At 25.5% G+C, this 22,313-nt stretch overlaps 2 protein-coding genes across 4 annotated transcripts; one reads left to right on the top strand and one right to left on the bottom strand.

The window, feature by feature from the left end:
• Positions 1-842: 842 nt before the first annotated feature.
• Positions 843-11,180, bottom strand: LOC107436744 (ras-related protein Rab-18). Its single transcript, XM_016048536.3, has 7 exons — positions 10,947-11,180; positions 10,724-10,779; positions 10,411-10,472; positions 8,619-8,691; positions 8,422-8,540; positions 6,289-6,414; positions 843-3,229 (listed from the first exon to the last, which is right to left on the bottom strand). The coding sequence occupies exons 1-7, from the start codon at positions 11,015-11,017 to the stop codon at positions 3,116-3,118; spliced, it is 621 nt and encodes a 206-aa protein (XP_015904022.1). The 5' UTR covers positions 11,018-11,180; the 3' UTR covers positions 843-3,115.
• A 232-nt stretch (positions 11,181-11,412) lies between these two features.
• Positions 11,413-22,108, top strand: LOC107436737 (XK-related protein 6). Of its 3 annotated transcripts, none has more exons than XM_043042797.2 (7): positions 11,413-11,647; positions 12,080-12,263; positions 14,912-15,102; positions 16,059-16,268; positions 16,641-16,922; positions 18,328-18,410; positions 19,368-22,108. In XM_043042797.2, the coding sequence occupies exons 1-7, from the start codon at positions 11,530-11,532 to the stop codon at positions 19,878-19,880; spliced, it is 1,581 nt and encodes a 526-aa protein (XP_042898731.1). In that variant the 5' UTR covers positions 11,413-11,529; the 3' UTR covers positions 19,881-22,108. The 3 variants fall into 3 exon arrangements, with proteins under 3 accessions (XP_042898731.1, XP_071035862.1, XP_071035863.1); XM_071179761.1 differs by lacking the exon at positions 11,413-11,647 and adding an exon at positions 11,664-11,767; XM_071179762.1 differs by lacking the exons at positions 11,413-11,647; positions 12,080-12,263 and adding an exon at positions 13,376-13,902.
• Positions 22,109-22,313: the final 205 nt, after the last annotated feature.

A 22,313-nucleotide genomic window follows, 5' to 3' on the forward strand; every position in this document is an offset into this window, starting at 1 on the left:
TATGCCATATTCATATTTTGATATTAATTTTCTCAAATTTAATTTACCTTACACAACCTTTTAGAATTTATAAGTAGCAGAAAACTCTCCTAAATAAAATTAAGCAAAAATCCAATTATTAACGAAGACTGTTCGCACATCGCATCGTAAACATAACATAAATATAAGGATACACAAAGTTTTTTATTTTTCTTCTAGTCTTAGAAAGCTTGTTGTTGTTTACATTCAGTCTTCCATTCATTAGAAGATTGATATAGTATATAATATGAAGTTGTTTGTTTTAGGGACTTATTAGGAGGGAAAAAAATTTCTCCAAATGATAAATTTTTTTTTTTTAGTTCTGAGCAATTTAAAATAATTTTTAATGTCAAGAAAAATTTATCTAATGTAATTGGAATATTTTGAACTAGAGCAGAAACATCCACTTAAGTAAAGACTTGTTTGAATGATATGTGGTCAAGGGTTTCTCATTTCTTCAATTACCCAGAACTCTGTCCAACATCCTTCACTCCTAAAACAGGTGTTTTTCGAAACATAAACCCCCATTCAATTTACAAATTTGAAAAGGAAACAGACTATCATTATAACTTCAAGATAATACATATGGTACAGTAAGTGAGGAAGAAAGAATATTCTATATTCTATGCCACTGCAACAAAACAGTAAAAAACATTAAAAAATTGACAAATTAAACTACAAGTAATGGTATTAAGGTGAAGTCAATATTTTCTTAAATTAGAGAAAAATTGAGATATAGAAGCTGAACTGTAAATTGTTGAATTTAAGAAAATGAAAGGAAAGTTAAATAATGTTTAAGCTTTTCAAAAATAAAAATACATAGATAGATTAATTAAGCAATTTATTTTCATAGATAATTTATTTTCATATGGTTATGGATATTTTTTTATTTACAAAAAAAATATATACAATACAACAAAAGACAATCTTAATCAATCAATCTGTTTAAAAATGTTAAAATGTTTTCGCTATTAAACCTTTTATTCAATATGTTAAGTCAACTTATTCAAAATAATACTTCATTTATTAATTTCTGTATGGTGTCTAATAAATTCTCAATGCAATTTTAAAATATTAGGCGACAGTGGAATTATTTTTTATTTTTAAATTTATTCCTTGTAACCTAGGTGTTTTTAACACATATAGCAAAACCAGCATATTTTTATGAAAGTTTCAATGTGATGCATTATTTGCCATTTTACCTCTTTAGTTTCTGTTAACTTGTGAGTGTGGTTGGTACGGCATATAAACCTTCTTAGAAAGGTTCTAACTTTTCACAACACATTTGCCAAAATTAGTAGATTTTTACATTCTTCACACTCTGGGTAAAATGAATCATGTGGTCATTTAAGGTTTTATCAATTCCATTTGTAAAATATAAACGAAAAAAAAAGCCCTACTACATCAGAAATTTTTTAAAATATTATTTTACCACAATTTTGTGTTAATCTATTCTGACCAAAAGATGTTTGAAACCTTTAATTGCCTTCATCTCTATGACCTTCTAAGCCAACAACTGGTTGATGCAGAAGCCCTTTATTTCTTTTTTACATCACAATTACTTATATTAAATATGCTACTTTTTAAAAGTAGAATAATATGAAACTAATCAATATAATATCAAATTTGTGCAACAACTACTGCATTTTCTGTTACAATGATTTTAGAATTCTCTAATGTGCCACAAAATGGTGTTGAAATTTCTATGTAGAATCATTAAAAATTAGGCACTATTATGAAATCTTTAAGGGTAAAAAATATATAGCAAGAGATAGATCTATCCTACCTAAATTTTTCTTATTTTGAAAATTTATCTTTACAGAGAAAAATTAAAAAAAATAAGCTGTGGAAAAATAATTAGAAGTTAAAATACGAATAGTATCTTAATACATTTGGTAGAATTATTGTAAAATACTTTTTCATCTGGTACAATATGCAAGTTCTACAAAATTCTCAATTATTGAACTTTAAAAGCAAGTCTTAAATTAGTAATCTTGTTCAAAATGAACTCTTTTTGCATAAAGAACAAATGTATTAATATTTGATATTATTTATAAATTCTATCTTAATTTATTTGCTCACAAAAATAGATGCATGAGATTTTAAAAGACACCCTGCATTCATGAATGATTAACACATTAAATGCTAAGTTATCTGAAAAGGTAAGATTAAAAATTCTGAACAGGCATAATTATTCTAAAATTGATGACTGGCTGTTTCAGCAAAAACTTTTGTTCAAGATCACTTGGCATTTAAAGTATTAAGAATACTTACAATATAAAAATATTAAAAACTGGCAATACTTATTATTTTTTTTTAATGCAAAACAAAATGTATGGCTAAAACAAATGGAATCCATGGACAAATAAACACATAACAAAAGAACATCTAAATTCTTTTTGTTTGGTCTGTTATTTTTTTAAATGCTAAATTTTTAAAGTAAGAAAAAAACACAATTAATTAAAAAGCTTTTTAGTAAATATTGTTATTGCATCTAAAGTTATGCAACTATTTTAATGTAAAAGTAGCAGCGAACAAAGCAAATATCTACATTATGAATACAAATCTAGAAATGTACTATCAGAGTACAAAGCAAAATTAAGATTTGCCACTAAGTGCAATTGAGAGCATTTATACATTGATGATAAAAAAGTAGAATTTGTTTATTTTTAAGAGCTAAATTTAAACCAAAAATACATTTATTTTATCCAAAATTCTAATTTAAAACAGTTAACACATACAATAAATACAAGTATTTAAATTTTTGCAATATAATTTGTGATTTATAATGTGAATAGTTTTTATTTTACTAAACATTAATTATAATCTAGTTGTTTAAATTTGTTGCACACCCTTATAACTGAGTATACCTAAAGGCAATCTAGAGTTTCAAAATATTTTAATTTCAAACACTAAGTGGCACAAATAATACACTTCATTTTTTTTTTAAAGAAAAGATAAATAAGAGAGTAAGAAGAAATTATATAAATATAGAACATAATAATTAAATTATCAGATGCATAATGTTCTCTTATTAAGGACTTTAGTAAACACATCACATTTATCAATCACTTCTATCATAGGACTTTTTAGTGTATCATATCATGGAACAGTAACCAGTACAAGTTCCCTCATTTGCTCTGTTTGACACATCTGTGAGAGAAAATCCTTGGGGGTTCTCTGTTTCCCAAAGTCCTGGTGTCTGTAAAATCTAGAAAGAAAAATCTACTTAAGAATGATGCAGGGACATATTAACATTAAGATAATTTAAAACTTTGATAATAAGTAAAAGAAAGGAAAGTATAACACTCTAGCATAATATTTAGTGTACAGTACAAGATAGAAAAGTGGTGATGAAAAACATAACAAAAAAAGGGGGAAACAAATACAGTCAATGCTCTTTAATGGACAACTAGTCAAATTGTAATTTTGTTACGTAGCTGAGTTAACTGTTAACCGAGCTTAAAGTTAAAACACAAATATTTTCCACATAAAAGGCATTCCTTTGCTCTGATTATAAACAAAAACTGGTTCTGAAGTAAGTGAAGATGTTTTCTCTTCCACATAAATAATCAAAAACAAAGCTCATTACATGATAGAACAGGTTGAACCCTTTCCCCCACTTCTGATATCACTTTACTTATAAGGCCTGTTGTGAGGCAAACAAACTTTAAAAAAGAAACAGTTAAGAGTCTCTGCCATATTGTTTTTGTCTATTATAACGATTCTTTAATTATAACAGCCAACAAAAGTTCCCTCTGCTCTTCTATAGACACACTGTTATTTCAATGCCCATGAGAATGTCTGCACTGAACTGTTACTTTCAGTATTAAATGAAATTTAGTCTCATTTTTGTTGTTTTAAAGTTCACGATAAACATTTCAAAAGTAAGTAACAAAAATTTTTGCACTTTCAAAAAAAAAAAAAACTTCTAATGACAATAAGTTATTTGATTTAAAAAATTCCTTAAATATATATATATATATAGATCTATAAACATATAAATTTAAACTATTTTTTTTAATGTTACTCCCCTTTAAATGTGAAACATCATGAATTCCCTTTGAATGAAAGAAAAGTAGCATGACATCCTAGGTGGTTGAATGAATTTTTAAAAAGTTGATAAAATATGGATTATTTCACATGGTTAATCAAAAGTAAAAGTGTATATTTCATAAAGCATTTACAATCTTCGAAAACTTCTACTCAAAGGATTCATCATAGTTCTAATAATAAAATCTCTTTGTGTCTATTTTAACCATTGAACAGTCAATATTTTAAGAATAATAAACAGAAATTTTTAAGGCTAGCTGTTATAAATAAAACAATAACATTGATTGAATTCAGATTAAATGAAATTAAAATTAATATTTTTTAATGAAAGTATAAATATTATCAAAATGAACCACCTCCAACTTAGTGTTGATATAGCAATTAAGATAGAGAAGCAGTTGATAGTGAGTTACAAGTTCAAGCTAAATGATATTTATATTCCATAACATAGAATAAAAATATAATGATACAAAGAATATCTACATTAATCAGTTTTAAAAAGTGAGTTCCATAAAACAGAATACATACAGGAAACTACATTCTAAAATGAAAGCTTTGCAGAATAAAATGGTATAGGAAAATTTAAGTCTTTTAGTATATATTTTTTTAAATATATTACCTATTTTAAAAGGTAAATTGTAATGCAATAAATAGATAAGTCCAACAGCACTAGAGATTCTTAGCTCAGGTTAACTATTTTTCATTTCTTTATGCCCCATAATATATCTAAATTCACTGATGGTACTACTTACAGACACGAGGCAAATCGAATTACACTTTTCAATAATACATGCCCTTAATATCTGTACGATTCCCATAAACCTATCTATTTACTTTAAAAAGTTGTAAAAAAAATTTAGGTGTGTATAAGAATTGTTATCTGTAAAGGAACCATTCAGTAATTAAGTGATTATAATTAAGTGCAGGGTTTGTGTTTTTTTTGATTTTCGTAAAAAAAATAAAAAAAATCAGATTATTTTGATTTAAATCGGATTTTTTTGAATTAAATCAGATTTTTTTGATTTTTATTCAATTACACTATAAGAGCTTTAGTTTATGATTAAAAAAACCTTATAAATGCTTAATCAAAATTAAATTAATATTAAAACTATATTATAACAATATTTTAGAAGCTCTAACTTACTAAAATAATTTTTCATTATAATGCATAGCGACCATTTTGATACAAGGGCATGATTGAAATAAAAAGAAAAGATAAAATAGATAATTTAAGAAAAATACTACTTTAATTAGTAACACAAAGTTTCAATTAGCACACCATAATTTTAATTTAAAATTGCGATCTCTTTTTTTTTTCCTCATGATTTATGAAATGGCAAAATAAATGCAACAGATTGTGTTTATAAATGTTGTCATTCATCAAAAAATAAATATTCAATCTATATATTTTTATGTTAAAATATTCATTTTTAATCCTTTATCAAAATACATAAGTTAAGCTAAAAAACATTTTTAAAAAAATCTATGTACTCATTGGAATTTTTTTTCACAAAAGAAAATCTGATAATTTCAAAGATACCGTAAACATATTATGAGAAGAAAAATAAAAACCAGTTAATAACCCTACTGCTTCAAATAGACTTTGATAGGGAAGAATGACACTATATCAGGAAAAAAATATCTGAACTCAGCTTTTTTTTTTTTTTTTATTTTTGGCATATTAAGGTAATTTCTTTTTAATATAACCTCAAGCTTTAGAAATATAGAAATTTCCATCAATAAACTATAATGTAGATTTGAATTTCATGCTTTTTTAATCAAAAGGTAGAATTTTAATTAACATTTGCTTTTTGAAAAAAAAGCATGTTTATTTACTTTCTACAGCTATGCAAGTCTATATTAAGACAGCATTAAATATTTACTTTAATCTGTACTTTCAATGTTAAGAATCAAAAGATTTTTAAACATGTAATTTTAAATGTGTTTAACACACTCCAAGAAAGAAAGTAATTTCGTTAACTAAAATTAATTAATGCAGCAATTTATTTAAAATAAATTTTAAAACTAAGAAAAGAAAATAATAAAAGTATCAATAATTTAAAGCACTGTTTTTTAACTTTTAAAATCAATATAATATATATATAAAAATCAGTTGATTTAAATCAATGATTTTTTTAAAAAAATCATTTGATTTTAATCATGATTTAAATCAACGAACCCTGATTAAGTGTAAAATATTTTTCTATTTACAATTACCTTTTCAACCAATTCTTCAAATGCACACTGAACACCATCACAAGTTTTAGCGCTGGCTTCAATAAAAAGCATTGAATGTTTTCGTGCATATTTCATCCCTTCTTCTCTAGACACAGCCCTGTTATCCTAATCACAAACAAAAACTTGTAAATAACGTCATCTTTTACGATAATCTCAATTTAAGAAATTTAAAATAATTTTTGTTAAAAATTTTCCATTAAAATTATACTACATGATTAAAGCAAAGATTTATCTAAAAACTACTCATTCAGAGGTTAAAAGGTAAATAGTAATTATATAATTCATTGATTGAATATTGGCTGATTTATCTAAACAGATATATCAACCATAATAAATGAAATAAGGGTCTAAGAAATATGTCTGAGGAGAATAATCTTTATATGGAACATTGATTTCATAATGGATAAGTTGAATAACGAGAAAAAAGTAGCATTATGAAAGTCTTAATGAGATTACTGAGCCTTTTAATGCATTGGTGTTTAGCAACCGGAATTTTTATGTAATGCATTTGTCAGGAACAGCTTATTGTTGATTTTCAAAAGTTTTGAGAATGTGATTTTTCTTTTATTTTTCTAGAATTATTAACAAAATAGCCTCTTGTCCATATGACAAATTGGTTTAAGGGCATGAGTTACAGCAAATTTTTAAATATGCAATACATTCATGTCTTAGTCACTGACGTTGTATAAGAAAAAAAATTAAAATAATTTTATCCTCAATTAACTTTTAAAAGTAAAATTTAAATTAGAATAGTAAACTTTAATTAACAGAGATTACGTTTGTAAATTACAATGATAATATATTGTAATTAGCAAATAAACCATGCACAGATAAACTTCTAGAGAAATGGATTTAATATTTAACAAAAAAATACATATAATTACACATTTTTACGCTATTTGCAGGTTTATAAGACAAAGTTTCTTTTTGAAAAAACTTATTAAATAAAAAATAGAATTTAATATTTTTTGCATCAATAATTTGTTAGAATAATATAAGCATATATATATATACATACATGTATATATATATAGCAAATTTGAGTTAGCTGCCTTTCTTTACTAATTTGCTTTAGCGAAAAAAATAAGAAAAGCCTTTTGGCAAACATCTTTTAACCGATAATTAAATGAACTTGTTTTTAGTAGTTGGCTTAGGCTTAGTTTTTGAGCTGTAAAACATTAAGCCATACCAAAATATTTAAATAATACAAAATTTCTAATTTTAAGAAGTTAGTAACAGAAACACTTAGTGGTTTTTACGATAAATTAGATATAAATAATGATCATAGCTGCCAACCTTAGGAATAAAAAATTAGGAACACTATATGCGACAAAATTATTCTTACCAATTACAAGAGTAAGACAAAAATGTAACTATTAAATAATAGCATTAATAGACATATATTTAAATACCTTGTGTAAATTAGTAAAACAAAACTATAAACACTATATTTGGTGGGAAATTTAAAATATTAATATTTTATAATTAAGAATACTGATATAATGGTTTAAAAACAACCATTACCTATTAATATATACTTATTATTCTCCAAATTATAAAACATAGGTAAATAATAATCTGCATCAGAAACAAATATTTCTGATGCAAGTGTTTAAATACCACAATAAATTTTTTTAAAAATAATAACAGTTGTTTAAGATTCAATTTAGTGAAATGATCAGCAACAGCTATTGGAATAATATTTTCCAATAAAAAGTGACTAAAAATTACTTCTGCATAATAATAACAGGAAGCGCACTTGCGGCGATAAGAACAAGGGATTGATTTAAAATCAAAAATACTGCAATTTTACGAAAATTCGGATTTTTAATAAAAATATCAGATTTCATTTAAAAATTAGGAACAAATCCGAAAAATTCTGAACAGTTGGCAGCTATGAATGATGCCTATTAACTGACACAGCCTTCTAATTTAATTGAGTTTAATAGAAATTTCTCTTTATGCACACTTTTTCATCAAACAACAAGGGCAAAACTAGTTATTTGACAAAAAAAAAAAAAAAAATAAGCATGTGAAAAGACATATTTAGATGCCCTTTTCTCAGTTAATTAATGACATTTAAAATCAAAACTGATAATAAAACTATATTACCTTGTCTATTTTATTGCCAACTAACATTTTGATAATGTTAGTACGTGTTGAGTATGTTTCTAGTTCATATAACCATTGGTCTAATTTTTGAAAACTTTGCCTGTTAGAGACATCATAAACTGAAAAAAGAAGAAATCAGTTTTATTTGTATTATTCATTAAATGTTTAAATCATAATTTTGAATCTATTTTTATTACCTAAGATAGCCCCTTGCGCTCCACGATAATAACTTGGAGTTAATGTTCTAAATCTTTCAGAACCAGCAGTATCCTGGAGGGAGAAAAATATTTTTAAGATAAATATTATCAATAATGAATTTAAACCAAGTATACTAAGATTTTAACTATATTGAATGTAATAAAAAGAAGAAGCTAAGTCCATTTACTGCAAGGTAAAAATATTTAATATTAGTTAAAAACATTACTTAAATTAAAAGTTATTCTAATCAGCATAGTTAAATAAATAACTATAACATCATGTCATAGTAATACAAATTAAATTCAACAATCACAAATTTGTTTTTATAATGTAAAAACAAAAATTAATGATATATGCTACTTTTAAGATAAATTAATTTAACATATTATTTCTCATATTTATTTGAGTATTTGTAGAGCACTAATGTATCTAGATATAATTCTTAAGATTAGAGCCTTCAAAGCTGAAGGTGTGCTTGTTTTTGAATAAGCTCCGTGCATTTTATATTTTTAGGGAGATCTTTGTTTATGTAATAACCTACAAAAAAGGATTTTTTTCCTTTCTTTTTTTCCTCAACAGACATCAAATAATTTTTTAGAATATGAGAGAGAGGTAATTTTACAGAGATAAAGCAGAAGTTTTTACCATATAACTTATTTCTTGTAATATTCTTCAAATCTTATATTTTTCTTATTTATTCTTTTTATCTTAAAATCCTTAATCTTTCTTTATGAAGAAAATTGCAATAACATATTCAAGTATTTTTCTGTTGACCATTCACAAAACCACTTATTAAACCAGCAGCAAGAAATTTAAATAATAAAAATACAAATGTGATTGCGTTCAGCCTATTATTTATAAATTAAACATAATTTATAAACTAAATAAAAGTAAATAACACTAAAAAAATAATAACAATACGATTTGGTAAAGAATACAGATTGCAATTTATAGAAATCTAATGATATAAGTCAAACATTGGAAATTTCTGGCAAACACTGAAGAATTTGTTATGTAAATATTTCCGTTATATACATATACACTACAGCAATCTATAAAATTTATTACAGTTGTTTATTTGTTTAACTTCTAAGAATTTTAATTTAATTATAACAAGGGGGCTTTATTTAGCATACAGAGTAAATTTAGCATACATAGTAACCAAGAAAATTAAAAGCTTCGCAAACAATCAAATAAATAAAAGATAAGCAGACAAAGCAGAAACTAATAATTCAATAATGAATGATAATAATTTTGCACGCAAATACAGTTACTTTAAAGTAATTTTTATAATTACACCAAAAGATAAAGCATGTAAACACAAAAATTGAATTAACTATTTCCGCAATTAAGAAATAACCAGAGTTTTGAATTTTTAGTAAAGTGCAATTAATAAAAACAAAAAATACTTCAGAAAAAGATTAAAAATATATCCAGAGTATGGAACAATTATTTCTGATAACTTTGACTCAATAACTAGAAATTTGTTTTCTTAAAGAGCCTATTAACATACACATTATAGATGCTGGTTGCAATTTTATTTATACTTCTTTTATATTTTTATTAACAAAGAAATTACTAGAAAGTAAATTTTTTAAAAAAAATTATAGATTAACACGCCTATTTTACCCTAAATATAAATCAGATTAACATAATGATGACTGTACGTCTGTTGAATGAAGCAGTAAATCTGAGATCTTTAAATTGCAAAAGGATTGAAATACAAAATCCGTAATTACAATATCTTTGATTAATAAGAATTAACAATACATAGAAATACATGATACAGACCCATATTGCTAACTTGGCTTTATTTCCATCAATAGATACAGTTTTAACTTTGAAATCCACTCCTATATAAAAATGTTTAATTAGAGTTTATTAACAATTTCGTGTGATAAATGTAAATAAAATGGCAAAAAAAGGATCAGACAATTCAATTTTATTATTATAGAAGTATGTTAGATTTATGCGAATCAGTAAACAATATTGGATGTACAAGGTTCAAATTTAAAGTAGTAAACAAGGCCAAATTAAATAAGATAATTCGATTTTGTTACAGTTGAAATTTTATATGAATGTGGATAAGAAAACAATAAATTACCTATAGTAGCAGCTAAACCAGGGTCAAAAACATCATCAGTAAATCGAAGAAGTAAACTAAAATATAAAAATATTTACATTAATAGACTGCATGAAACTGTCTGATACAGCTTGAAATAAATTAATAAAATTCACGAAAACCACCATGTATTTCAAAAATAACAAAAATCTATCATCAATAAATTATCACATTAAATTAAGAAGTAATTAACTTGAAATAATACCTAGACTTTCCTACATCACTTTCGCCAATAATTAAAATTTTTAAAGTAGTTAACACACTGTCATCATCCATCGTATATTTGAAACATTTAGTTTTATGATAAGAGTAATTGAGAAAAGGGAAATACGCAATTAATTAAATAAAAAGGACAAAGAAATCCAAACTTCGTCTTTATATTCCGTTGTTTATCAATTTCAATAAGGATATGTCTATTGCAACATAGAAACAACGAAGCGAAAAATATTTTGACATTACATGTTTTTTAGTTAAAGGAAATTTCTATAGATGTCACTTTATCTGTCAAAAACTTATAATTTTTTTTTAGTAGCAAATATCGTAATAATAAAATGTTAATAGCTGGAGAATAAATTTATGAATATTTTGTTTCATGAAAAAAGAAAAATAAATGTGTTTTTTTAAAAATAATAAAAATTAAAAAAAAAAAATTCCATAAAAAATTTAGAACTGATGAGTTTTGAGCTTGTTTATTTACATACAGCGGGAATTTTAAATTTTTGTTGTATTATTTTAGTAATTGATATTTTTGTTGTGTTTTGTAAATAAATTTTAGTTATTTGATTGACATGAACTCTAATTTTCAGAATTGTTTTTTATGTTGTTTAAAGTCTAATGTATGGACGCTTTTTGATTTGCTTCTTTTATTATTATCTTTTGGATCATTCCTTGTCGACATTGCAACAGGTAATTTATTTGTCTTTCAAAATAATTGAATTGATGCTACTATACACATTATTAAAAAATGCTTTAATATAATTTTGTCATCAATCTAAACGTTATTGTTGGCCGGGAAAATTAAATTGTGTAAGCAATGTTTTTCTTCTTAAAGAGGGAGAAATAAATAAATACATTTTTAAATAAATTATAAGTTTTTATGAAATCTGAATGATTTTATATTTTGAAAGCCGTGGTTTATGTTTTATATGATGTTTTAGCTAAGGGGAAAAATAACCTTTATAAATAATATATTTAAAATTTATTTGGTTTGCATACTTATCTTAATTTTAAAAACACTTTTTTGTGTCTCTATTATTCAACAAATTGAGTTTTTCCACTACATTTTTATTTATTATGCATAAATATAGTATTGCAATACAGCATGTATCTCATTTTTAGATGTTATTGTCGTATACCAGTATTATAAAAATGGACACACTTTTTGGATGCTGTTGACTGTTAGTTTTGTTTGTGTACCTTCATTAATGGTTCAGACATTTAGTTACAGATGGTTTGTTGCTGATGAAAGAGTTTCAAAACTTATATGTTTTGTACATATTTTTCAATTAGGATTATTTTACAGGTAATATTTTCAATATTATTAAATTAACAATAGTTCTTTACCAAATATTTATTAGTAAATTTCATAAATTGTATGCTGTAATTTGATGGCGTGCATTGATTCTAGTGTAATCAGAAAAATATGATTTTAAATTAAATCTAGGAATTGTTTATTAAGAAAAATAGATTTGAAAACATAAATTAAGAAAGGTTACATCAACGAACAAAGATTACAAACAATTCTAATAAGTTAATTGAATCTAAATAATGAATGAAAATAAAGTGTTTATTGCAATAAAATTAAAATTTTAATAAAAAGATGTTCAATAACATTTTCAGTCATGATAATTTAGTTTCTTTTTCGGTATTTATTATCTAAAATTTTTTTAAAATTTACTCATAAGAAGTAGATTTGACACATATGTTTAAATCACTAGATGTACAGACAAAATTTAGACCAATGAGTTCATAAATATTTTTCAAATAATAAAAGGAAATGTTTCCATTCATTATTTTTTTTAGTAATAATAAAATATTGGCAAAAAATTAAAATTGAAAACAATTTTGAAGGAATTTTCTAAATTTCATGGTTTATTTTTTAGTATCCTTTTATTTTTTACTTACTAATTAAACTAGCTATCAATGGAAATTTTTCAAATAATTTCAAAATTTTCAGTGTTCAATATGCTTAAATTTTTAATTAACTTTTTTATGTAATAATATTTATGAATAAATAATAATAAAAAAACTAGGTTGAAGTTAGATGTTGATTAATTGTGAGTATTTTTTTGTTATTGGATCATGTTGCTATTTTTTTTACATCCTTTTTTATTGTGTATGAATTTTTTAAAATAGTCACCAAATTCTAAATAATAAATTATTAGCAATTACTATATTTGATGTTATTTTTTTGTTATATTTTTATGTAACATTTTTCTTTTCTGTAAATGTTAGTATTTTTTTGCTAGAATTACCTGTTATCACTATTATTAAATTTTTTTTAATATATTGAAGATTAAATTGTTAAAAGAATATATTATGTATAAAATAAATAAAAGAAGACATTTAATGCAATTTTTATAAGCATAAAAGTACACAGTAAGTCTACTGCATCTGAAAGTTTTTAATAGATAATTAATGCATTAATAATCTACGTATGTCAATGATCAGTGTTATGTTTAATGTATAATAAAAACTCAACATGCAGACACTGTTCAACAGAGGTCCCACAGTTTGGGCTAATTTTCAACAGATCCCAGGCACTGTTCTGTGAATAAAGCATTATATACCTCTTTCTGAGGCAGACACTCTCTTAGTTTGACAGTAATTTGCATAATTGAAGCTCTTTTAAATTTCTTCATTTCATATTTTTATAAATAAATTTTTGTTTGTCATTTCATTAAAACATGAATTTTAAATCACTTTACAAGTCTGCATATATTTTCTGACTAAATGGTGGAGAAAGAGAGATAAATCTTCTTGTTGTCCTTTTGATTTGATTGAAATCTTCCTGAAAGAAATTAAAAAACTGACATTTCTGTAAGTCTTTTCATTAAGGATTGATTTAATTTTTGTGAGTTATGATTGTTTTATGCTTTGCAACAACTATTCAGATGCCTTACAGTAGATGGAACAGTATAGTGGTGACAGATGCCTTACAAGTAGGTATAAGTCTTTGCAACATTTATTGTACTTGAGATGTGTATTTCATATTACTAATAGAATTTGATATTATTCATCATTATTCATCATTAACTCATTATTAATTATTATTCAAATTTAATTTGAAAGATACAATTTATGAGCTTATGTCACTAGACTAACATTAAACTCTGATTAAATGGCTTGCAAGCATTCCACACTATTCCAAGTCTCTCCACTTTTACCTTTTCAAAGTTTATTCAATTTTATGCAATTGGAATTAAAATTACTTCAAATAAATTGAAAAGGCTTCACTAAGATCTGGCGTGCTTCAATCATATAAAACAAACTTCTATTAGATCGTATTCCCTGTTAGATCAATGTAAAACATATGTTAATTATGTATGCAGAACATTTAACATATTTTTTGAGCCATTTAGATTTTATTTACTTTAAGCAAATAATTATGTAAGTCATTATATTTCTATTTATTTATTTAGCTCTCATATATAATAGTTACGTTACCTCTACATATCAGATATAATAATTAGCTTATAGTTAATTATGTTATATTTATGTACAGTTTACTTATTGCTTATTTAACTATTATATATAATAGTTATGTTACCTCTACGTATCATGTATAATAATTATCTTAAAGTTAATTATGTTATATTTATGTGCAGTTTACTTATTAAACTATTATATATAATAGTTATGTTACCTCTACATATCATATATAATAATTAGCTTAAAGTTAATTATGTTATATTTATGTACAGTTTAAAATATTAGATTTCACAATTAGCAAGTCTCTCTTCTTTGTAGACACCTCTTTTTTTGTGGACAATTTTCACTGCAGAGAGTGTTCTATTTAAAAATATTTTACTGTAATATGTTCACTACTTATATAAGATTAGTTTCTATAATTTAAATAAGATTATGGATAATAATTAAAGTGATATTATAATTATAATACTCATATGGAGTATTTATTGCCTATTTAATGTATCCCAGTATTTTTCTTAGATTTATTGAATTATTACAACTTGGATTTAAAATGAGGAAAAAACAATCTAAAATGGATTTCCAGAAATTTAATCAACAGCAAAGTGATATGTGTATGCTGCGATTGTTTGAATCCTTCACTGAATCTGCGCCTCAGTTAGTTTTGCAGTTGTATATTATGGTTACTACTGATGACTGGAATCCTTGGACAGGTGTGTTACCATTCTTCATATCCACATTCTTTACAGGGGTCTGTTTAGAAATGGACCCTTCACAAAATATCTTTTCATTAATACGGACCCTTCGCAAAATAATTTATTTTTTAATGGGACCCTTCACAAATTTGTTTATCTTCATTATTGTTTTGTTAATCATATAAACCCTTCCCCCGGGGAGAAAGACGGTTCAAGGCAAACTAAGTTTCCCTAAGTTTAAATTTCAAATGTAGTATTCTAAGAAAATATTTCTACCTTTACAAACATCGTGTGCACATTATGATTAATATTAAATCATAAATTTTTTTTTTGTAAATAAATAATTTATCAATTTATATTTATTCATAAAATTAATTAATGGAATATTATGTAAATAAAAATCAATTTCTGGCAATTTTTTAAATAAAATATTATAAATTTAAGAATTGTTCAAGTTTACTTAATGTGAAATACATTAAAAGTGATACATTACTAAGTTGTGTTATTTAAAATATGTCAATTTAAATTATTAAAAATGTGAGTGATTTTGTTTCCATTATTCGTCCGAAATGAATATTCTGTGTTGAGCAGTATAGGCTAAATACCAAATATTTGTACGTTGCATCTCTAATTTAGTAACAGCAATTGTTGAGCAGAATTTTGTATCTATTTACAATTTAAAAACTTCTTGAAAAGGTTTTTAGCAATTTTTGCAATGACAGGACCCTATTCCACAAATTCACAATAGCAGGACTCTGATTGAAAGAGTGTGACTTAAAGCTTATTTTATATTCACAAATTATGAATAATTTTTTCACAATTTTATAAAAACAGGACCTTTCACAAAATGTCTGGACAGACCACTGCTTTATATTTTTTATTTTGCATTTAATTGTTTTAGTAACATGTAAATGTACTTGAGTACATATTATTTATTTTTCTTTTGGAATATTTATTATTATTTTTTAATGTAGGCGTCTCAGCTGCTGCATCAATTATGTCTTTAAGTTGGGGCATATCTGCATACAGTAAGGCAATGCGTAATGTTCGACCAGAGAAACAGAAGCTGTCTTGGTGGGGCTTATTATTTCAGGCATTATGGAGAATTGGAATGGTTTCTTCCAGAATTATTTCTTTAGTATTATTTGCAGTTTCATTTGGATACTGGATAATAACAGTTCTAAGTAATATTCACAGTTCTATGAAGTATGATTTAATATTTTGCAATTTCATTAGAAACGTATTATTAGTTGAAAGTTTCTTAATCAGCATCACTAATAGGTTAAAAATAATACCATTTTTGAAATAACAATATAACTTGATGCTAAGAAAGGAGTTCTTTATTATCTTTATTATAAGGAGTTCTTTATTATAGGAGTTCTTTATTATAAGGAGTTATATTGACTCCAAATTTGAATAATTAATTTGATTTTTTTCATTAAATATTTTTTTGAAAACTTAAGAAAAATGTTTTAAACAGACTTTTTGTACCACCATATGAATTAGTGTTGCAGCATTTTAGTGATGTGAATGAAACATTTGTTTATTTTTTTTAGGCTTGCATTGGTTTGTCATGACAATATGGATTTTTCTTCAAAATACAGATTTCTGTTCTAGTTGGTGGGAAGAACGTCTTTATAACTGTGTGATTGGAGTAGTTTATTGTTTCTGTTTCTTCAATTTAAAGGAAGGAAGGTCCCGTTATCGAATGCTATTTTTCTACTCCTTTACTATAACTCAAAACATTATCTTTTTGCTAGTTTTTTATAAAACAAATACCAACAATCATTATTTTAAAAACTTCATCATCTTTTTTGTACCAAGTGGTATGTTTTTAGGTGAGTGAATTGATTCCTAAAAAATTGTGTTAGATATTCCATTTTTTAATGCTAATTTTTCTACTTATCATTATGTTATAGTGTTCTCTGAAATGTGTGATCTCAGTATATGCTTTTGTCTATGGGTTAACCAGGCCCTGTGTTTTTAATAAACAGATTAAGTTGAGAACAGACTCTGAGATAGAATAGGCCAAACTTATTGTTCAATGTTTATTTTTAAAAAGATCATATGATTTACATACCATATAATGGCATGAGCATGTAAATACAGAAATAGGCACAAACTTTAGATGAGAACTGATACATAAATGTATGTAATAACTACGTTTTATAAACACATAGACTTTAAAGGATTAATTTGAAGCATGCTACTTGAAGAGTTTATGGTAGGGTAATTGTTCTTTATGATTGAGTTCTTAATTAAATTTTGAAATTTTTTGACATCCTTTTAATTAAACTAGGATAACGTAATTGTTTTATATGATAAAGTTATATTAGCAAATATACAAGGCCGATTTTGAAACTCATGTCCATTGTGTAGTGCTAGTAGAAATAGGTGGAGTGCAACCATTGTTACATTAAGCAGTCAATGATTCAGTAAGCTGCTAGCTTTATTTTGTACTGCTACACATTTGCTGATTTTAACATCAAAAAAATTTTGCCCTACCATTGAAAATCCTGAGATTACTGAGGTCATTTGGACAAAAGTTTTGCTCCTGCTGACATTTAAGGTTGAGGTACTTGGTGAACACAAGATTTTTATGCGTCAATTTAAATGAGTTGTGTTAAATCATCTTCCCTACAGAGTTAACTTAATTCCTTCTCTACATTTGTTTACTGCAATGAAGAAGTGTATAGGAGCTCAACACTTGGGGATATTTCTGTATAATTATCTGTTGTGTCAACCAAAATCGGCAAGGTGAAATGTATTTAAAACTCCGATTTAAAAAAAAAAATGTATGTAGAGGTTGGTCTGGAGGGTCTACGAGTTATACCCTTCGAGTTGGTCTCATTCTGTGATTGGATTCATTTTTAGTTTCTAGGGGGCCACTACCCAGAAGTTGCCAAGAATTGGCGATTATTCTGAATCAGATCACGATGGAGAAATCTTTTCCATCACTAATCTGATTATGAAGCACTTTGAACTGTTTTGACAAGTTGCCTGAAATAACAACTAAGATTTTTGCAAAATGGTTTTTATAAATTGGTAAAACATAATAAGCGCTTGGTTATGTGCTTACTGACTATGTTGAGAAATAGAAGGTTTTATTCAGGTTATTTATAATAGCTTTTTATTTACAGTGAAAAAAAGCTTAGCTTTCAAATTGCTACTGTTTGAGTTATATATATATATTTAAATATTTTTAAAGATTGTAATTTATATGAAAATTATTATTTTTTTAAGGTTTGCTTAGCATGTTGCTATATTATCGTTTCTTCCATCCCAGTGGTCCAATCACTTTGTTTTCTCACAATGTCCTGAAAGTTGTAAGTTTTTTTTTATACTTCTTAACTAATAAAGGTTAAAACTTTTAGTTATCTATGTTTTTAAAAATAATCAAAAACATATAAAGTTTTATTATACAAAGATAACTTAAGCAACTGTATCAGTATCATTGGAGATATTTACATCAAGTTTTGATCCTCAGATAACTTCTATACATTATTATAAAGAAATATGAGATTAAACTTTTTGGTTTTATTTTATTATTTGGTTTAATAAAAACACATACAATATCGCAAATATTAACTAAGGTATGTACCTTTTTCCAAATGGATTAATTGTAAAATACATATGATTGCACCTTTTAATGATAATATTTAAAACCTTAATACTTTTCTCTTAAATTATGAAGTTTAGATGAAATGACTTCTTGAAACATTAAATCTTCTTTCAAGAAGAATGAAACATGAAAAGTGAAAGATATTAAAAAAAAGATTTGAGAATGATGTTCTTAGAGCTTAAGTATAGGAATAAGAAAACTTCATGAGGGCACAATACATATATAATTAATTTTGTGTGCTATGTTTTAAACACTATTTTTTCTGCTAGAATTGCATTTTGTAACCTTTCTATAAGGGTTTGAGTGCGGAGGAGACATCCCTTCTGCAGAAGATCAAAATTGTGGGGGTATGTTTTTGGATCATGCTCAGGGATGTTTCCCAGACTGTGGCCAGCAGCCCATTGTGTAGCTCTAGTGGGACATAAATAAAGTATCTACCAAAGAGGGATTAGTAAAGTGTATAATTTACATCCAACAACTGGGCAAGCAGAAAGGTTGAAGTTTGAAAAAAAAATGGTTTTATTAGTATGATAAGTTATTAGAGATAAAAAAAAATTAATATTTAATACAATATATATATTTTATATTAAATTATACACATGAACAGTAGTTTCTTTAAACATTTTCTGAAGGCTTAGAGTTTTATTATTTTTTTTAATAGGAAGATGAAGAAAGTAATAAAAAGAATGTAATGTTCAACAACTGTACTCTCAAAACATCTCGTAAGTTAGCCTATGATGGGGAAGCAGTACAAGCTACGTCACATATTTCTGCTGTAAGTGTCGTGACAATCGAAGACAATTGGAAAACTTACTCAACATTAGCTATTCCTGATGAATATTACAGTTTATCCAAGACCTCTAATTTTCACAGATATCATTCCTTTAGCTGCAGCTGGGACTCATATTTCTATGTTTGTAAAATATGCTACGATCTTCACAGAAAAACATTAGCTTACCAATATAAAAACTCAATTCATAATTATAAGTCCAATCCCGAATTTGACAGAATTTCCAATCCAGAATCACAAAAGCAATCTTTTTCAAATGTAAATCAATGTGATGAATTGGTTGATATGTATTGTTCAAATTCCATATGTATACGAAAATGCGCTTCTTTGCCTAATCTTGAAGTAAAGAAACGGAATTTGGATATTTTGTTAAATGACATCTAGTTTGATCATTTCAACTTTTAAACCTGGTATTTTACAGATATTTATATCACAAGTAAGCTATCTGAATCAATTTCGGGTTTTGTTTATTTGTAACAGATCAAAAATATATTATACTGATGTTTTTGAACGTAATATGAATCATGTTCTTGGTCCCCTGAAAGATAGTTACAAGTAGCAACAAATTCTTCGAATCATTTTTCATTTACATTTTAATCCATGAATGACATATTGTGCATATCAGGTAAAAACTTAATGTCCTGTAAGGGTGCAAAATAAAAATCATAACAACTATTGATGAAGTGGTCAAATTTTAAATTCATGTAACTGTAATCATTCTAGAAGTTAATTAATACTTCAAATTAGCACAAACTAATATGCTAGTTTTATTAGCAATATTATTAGTTTGTGCAAACGATATTTTGAAATCAAAATCATACTCAAAAATTACTTTTTAGAATAAACATACCCTTTTCTTATTGGAATTCTTGACTCTCACAATAAGACAGAGAGCCACAATCTGAAAATTAAAGTCTCAATAGTTAGTTAGGAGAGCTGTCGAAAATTTGCTCGCTTTTTCTGTTAGTTTAATTTTTTATTTATTTTGCCATATCTCTAGAACTAGTTAAGAAAATGAAAAACTTTTTTTGCTTACAATTGTAAAATTTGTTTAGCAAAAGACAGTTCAATGCAAAAAATAATTTTCAATTTATTAATTATTTTTTTAATTTAATTAAGGCTGAATCACTTTTGGATTGTAAGGCATTTGAATCTTTACACCATTTTAAATTATCTAGTTTGAAATGGCAAAATCCAAAATTTGAACAGAATCATTCAAAAAGTTCTTGAGAAATAAAAAATACGACTTCTTTTTAAGACTTAGTTTCATTTCTCAGGCATCAAAGAGTTGTTTAAATTCTATACATTAACCAAAAGCACTGGAAATTCTAACATAACTTTTTATGTTTGCTTTTAGAATCCTTGTGCTTGCTTGTTTTAGAATGATAGATAGTTTTTAGTTATTACTTATAGTTTTCACTGCACTAGGCTCTTTCTTTTAATTTTTATTTGTTGTGTGGTTCAGTTACAAAACTGATTATCTCCAAAATATAAAATTTTCTGGGAAAGCTAATTTTATGCAACATTTTGCCAAAATGAAATAGGATCCAAAAATTAAGTGACTTTTAGACAATTTGTATTATAACATTATATATAGAAGCAAGAAAACGTGGAGGGAAGGGGATATTCAATGTTTTCTTTTGGATTTGGCCACCATTGCTTCAAACCAAAACTTAAATTTTGTAAAATAAACAAAAATGTTTAATTAGACTGAATTACATTGAAAAAAATTAAAATAATAGTTTAAAAGAATTATATTTGAAATTACTCTTATGAGTTTGAAATAGTTTCAATACAAGAATTTGGAAATTACTTTTACTAGGTCTTCAGAAAAGTAAGCAACAAAAAATAATTTTGAAAATAGCAGTATATTTTAAAACTTACTTTTAAGATTGTAAAATTCATAATATCGCATATTTTGACTCAAATTACAGAATTTTTATAACTTAAAAAGAAAATGGATCATTAATGATTGTATATGATGTAGCATTACATGATGCTATGTCGCTAAAATATAATTGGTGATGAGTAAACAATATTATTATGAAGGGTTTAAATAACAACCGGCAATAATTGTTGTAAATTGACAGAAGTAAACATGGAAAACAAAATACATAGTTGGGATTTGTTACTTTTTTTCCTTTTCCACGACAGACGATCATTTTTCTTCCTTCTTGATTTATTAAGAGACACAACCGCTACAAACTTCTTTGAAGTCGGGGAAAAAAAAACAAAACATAATGCAAACTTTGTGTTAACAGTCAGGAAAAGCGACATTGTGTGAATATAGAAACGGTTGGTTTTGCAGTAAAACTAGACTTTCAAGTGTAGATTCTGTTGAATTTACTACAAACTTTAAAAACTAACAAAAATGCATTTCAAAATTTGAGATAATCAGTTTTGCAACTGAACAATACTATTTTAAATTATATTTTGACAGTAGCTTTATCAAATGTATATATATCAGATATTTTTTATATACAAATTGTACATATAAAACATAACACTAAGTGTAAGCATTTATTTTAACACTCATGTATAGATAGAACTGCATTATTTAATTTGTGTTGTGAGCACGAACAATTGGAAATAAATTTATATATTTTCATAAATCTTTTTCTAGTTTTTTTAGCTGTATTATTGTCAGTTTATACTTAAGTTTAATTGAAATGAAGACATGTCTGTGAAATAAGTTCTATTTTGTGAAGATTTCATTTTCACATCGGTGGGGGACAATTTTTAGCAGAACAGTTCTTGAAATTTCTGAAAATTCACCAGAAAGTGTTGAATGAATGTGGTTTCTATTCCCTGGAATTT

The sequence above is a fragment of the Parasteatoda tepidariorum genome, chromosome 1 (genome assembly GCF_043381705.1).
Source record: "Parasteatoda tepidariorum isolate YZ-2023 chromosome 1, CAS_Ptep_4.0, whole genome shotgun sequence".
Lineage (NCBI taxonomy): Eukaryota > Metazoa > Arthropoda > Arachnida > Araneae > Theridiidae > Parasteatoda > Parasteatoda tepidariorum.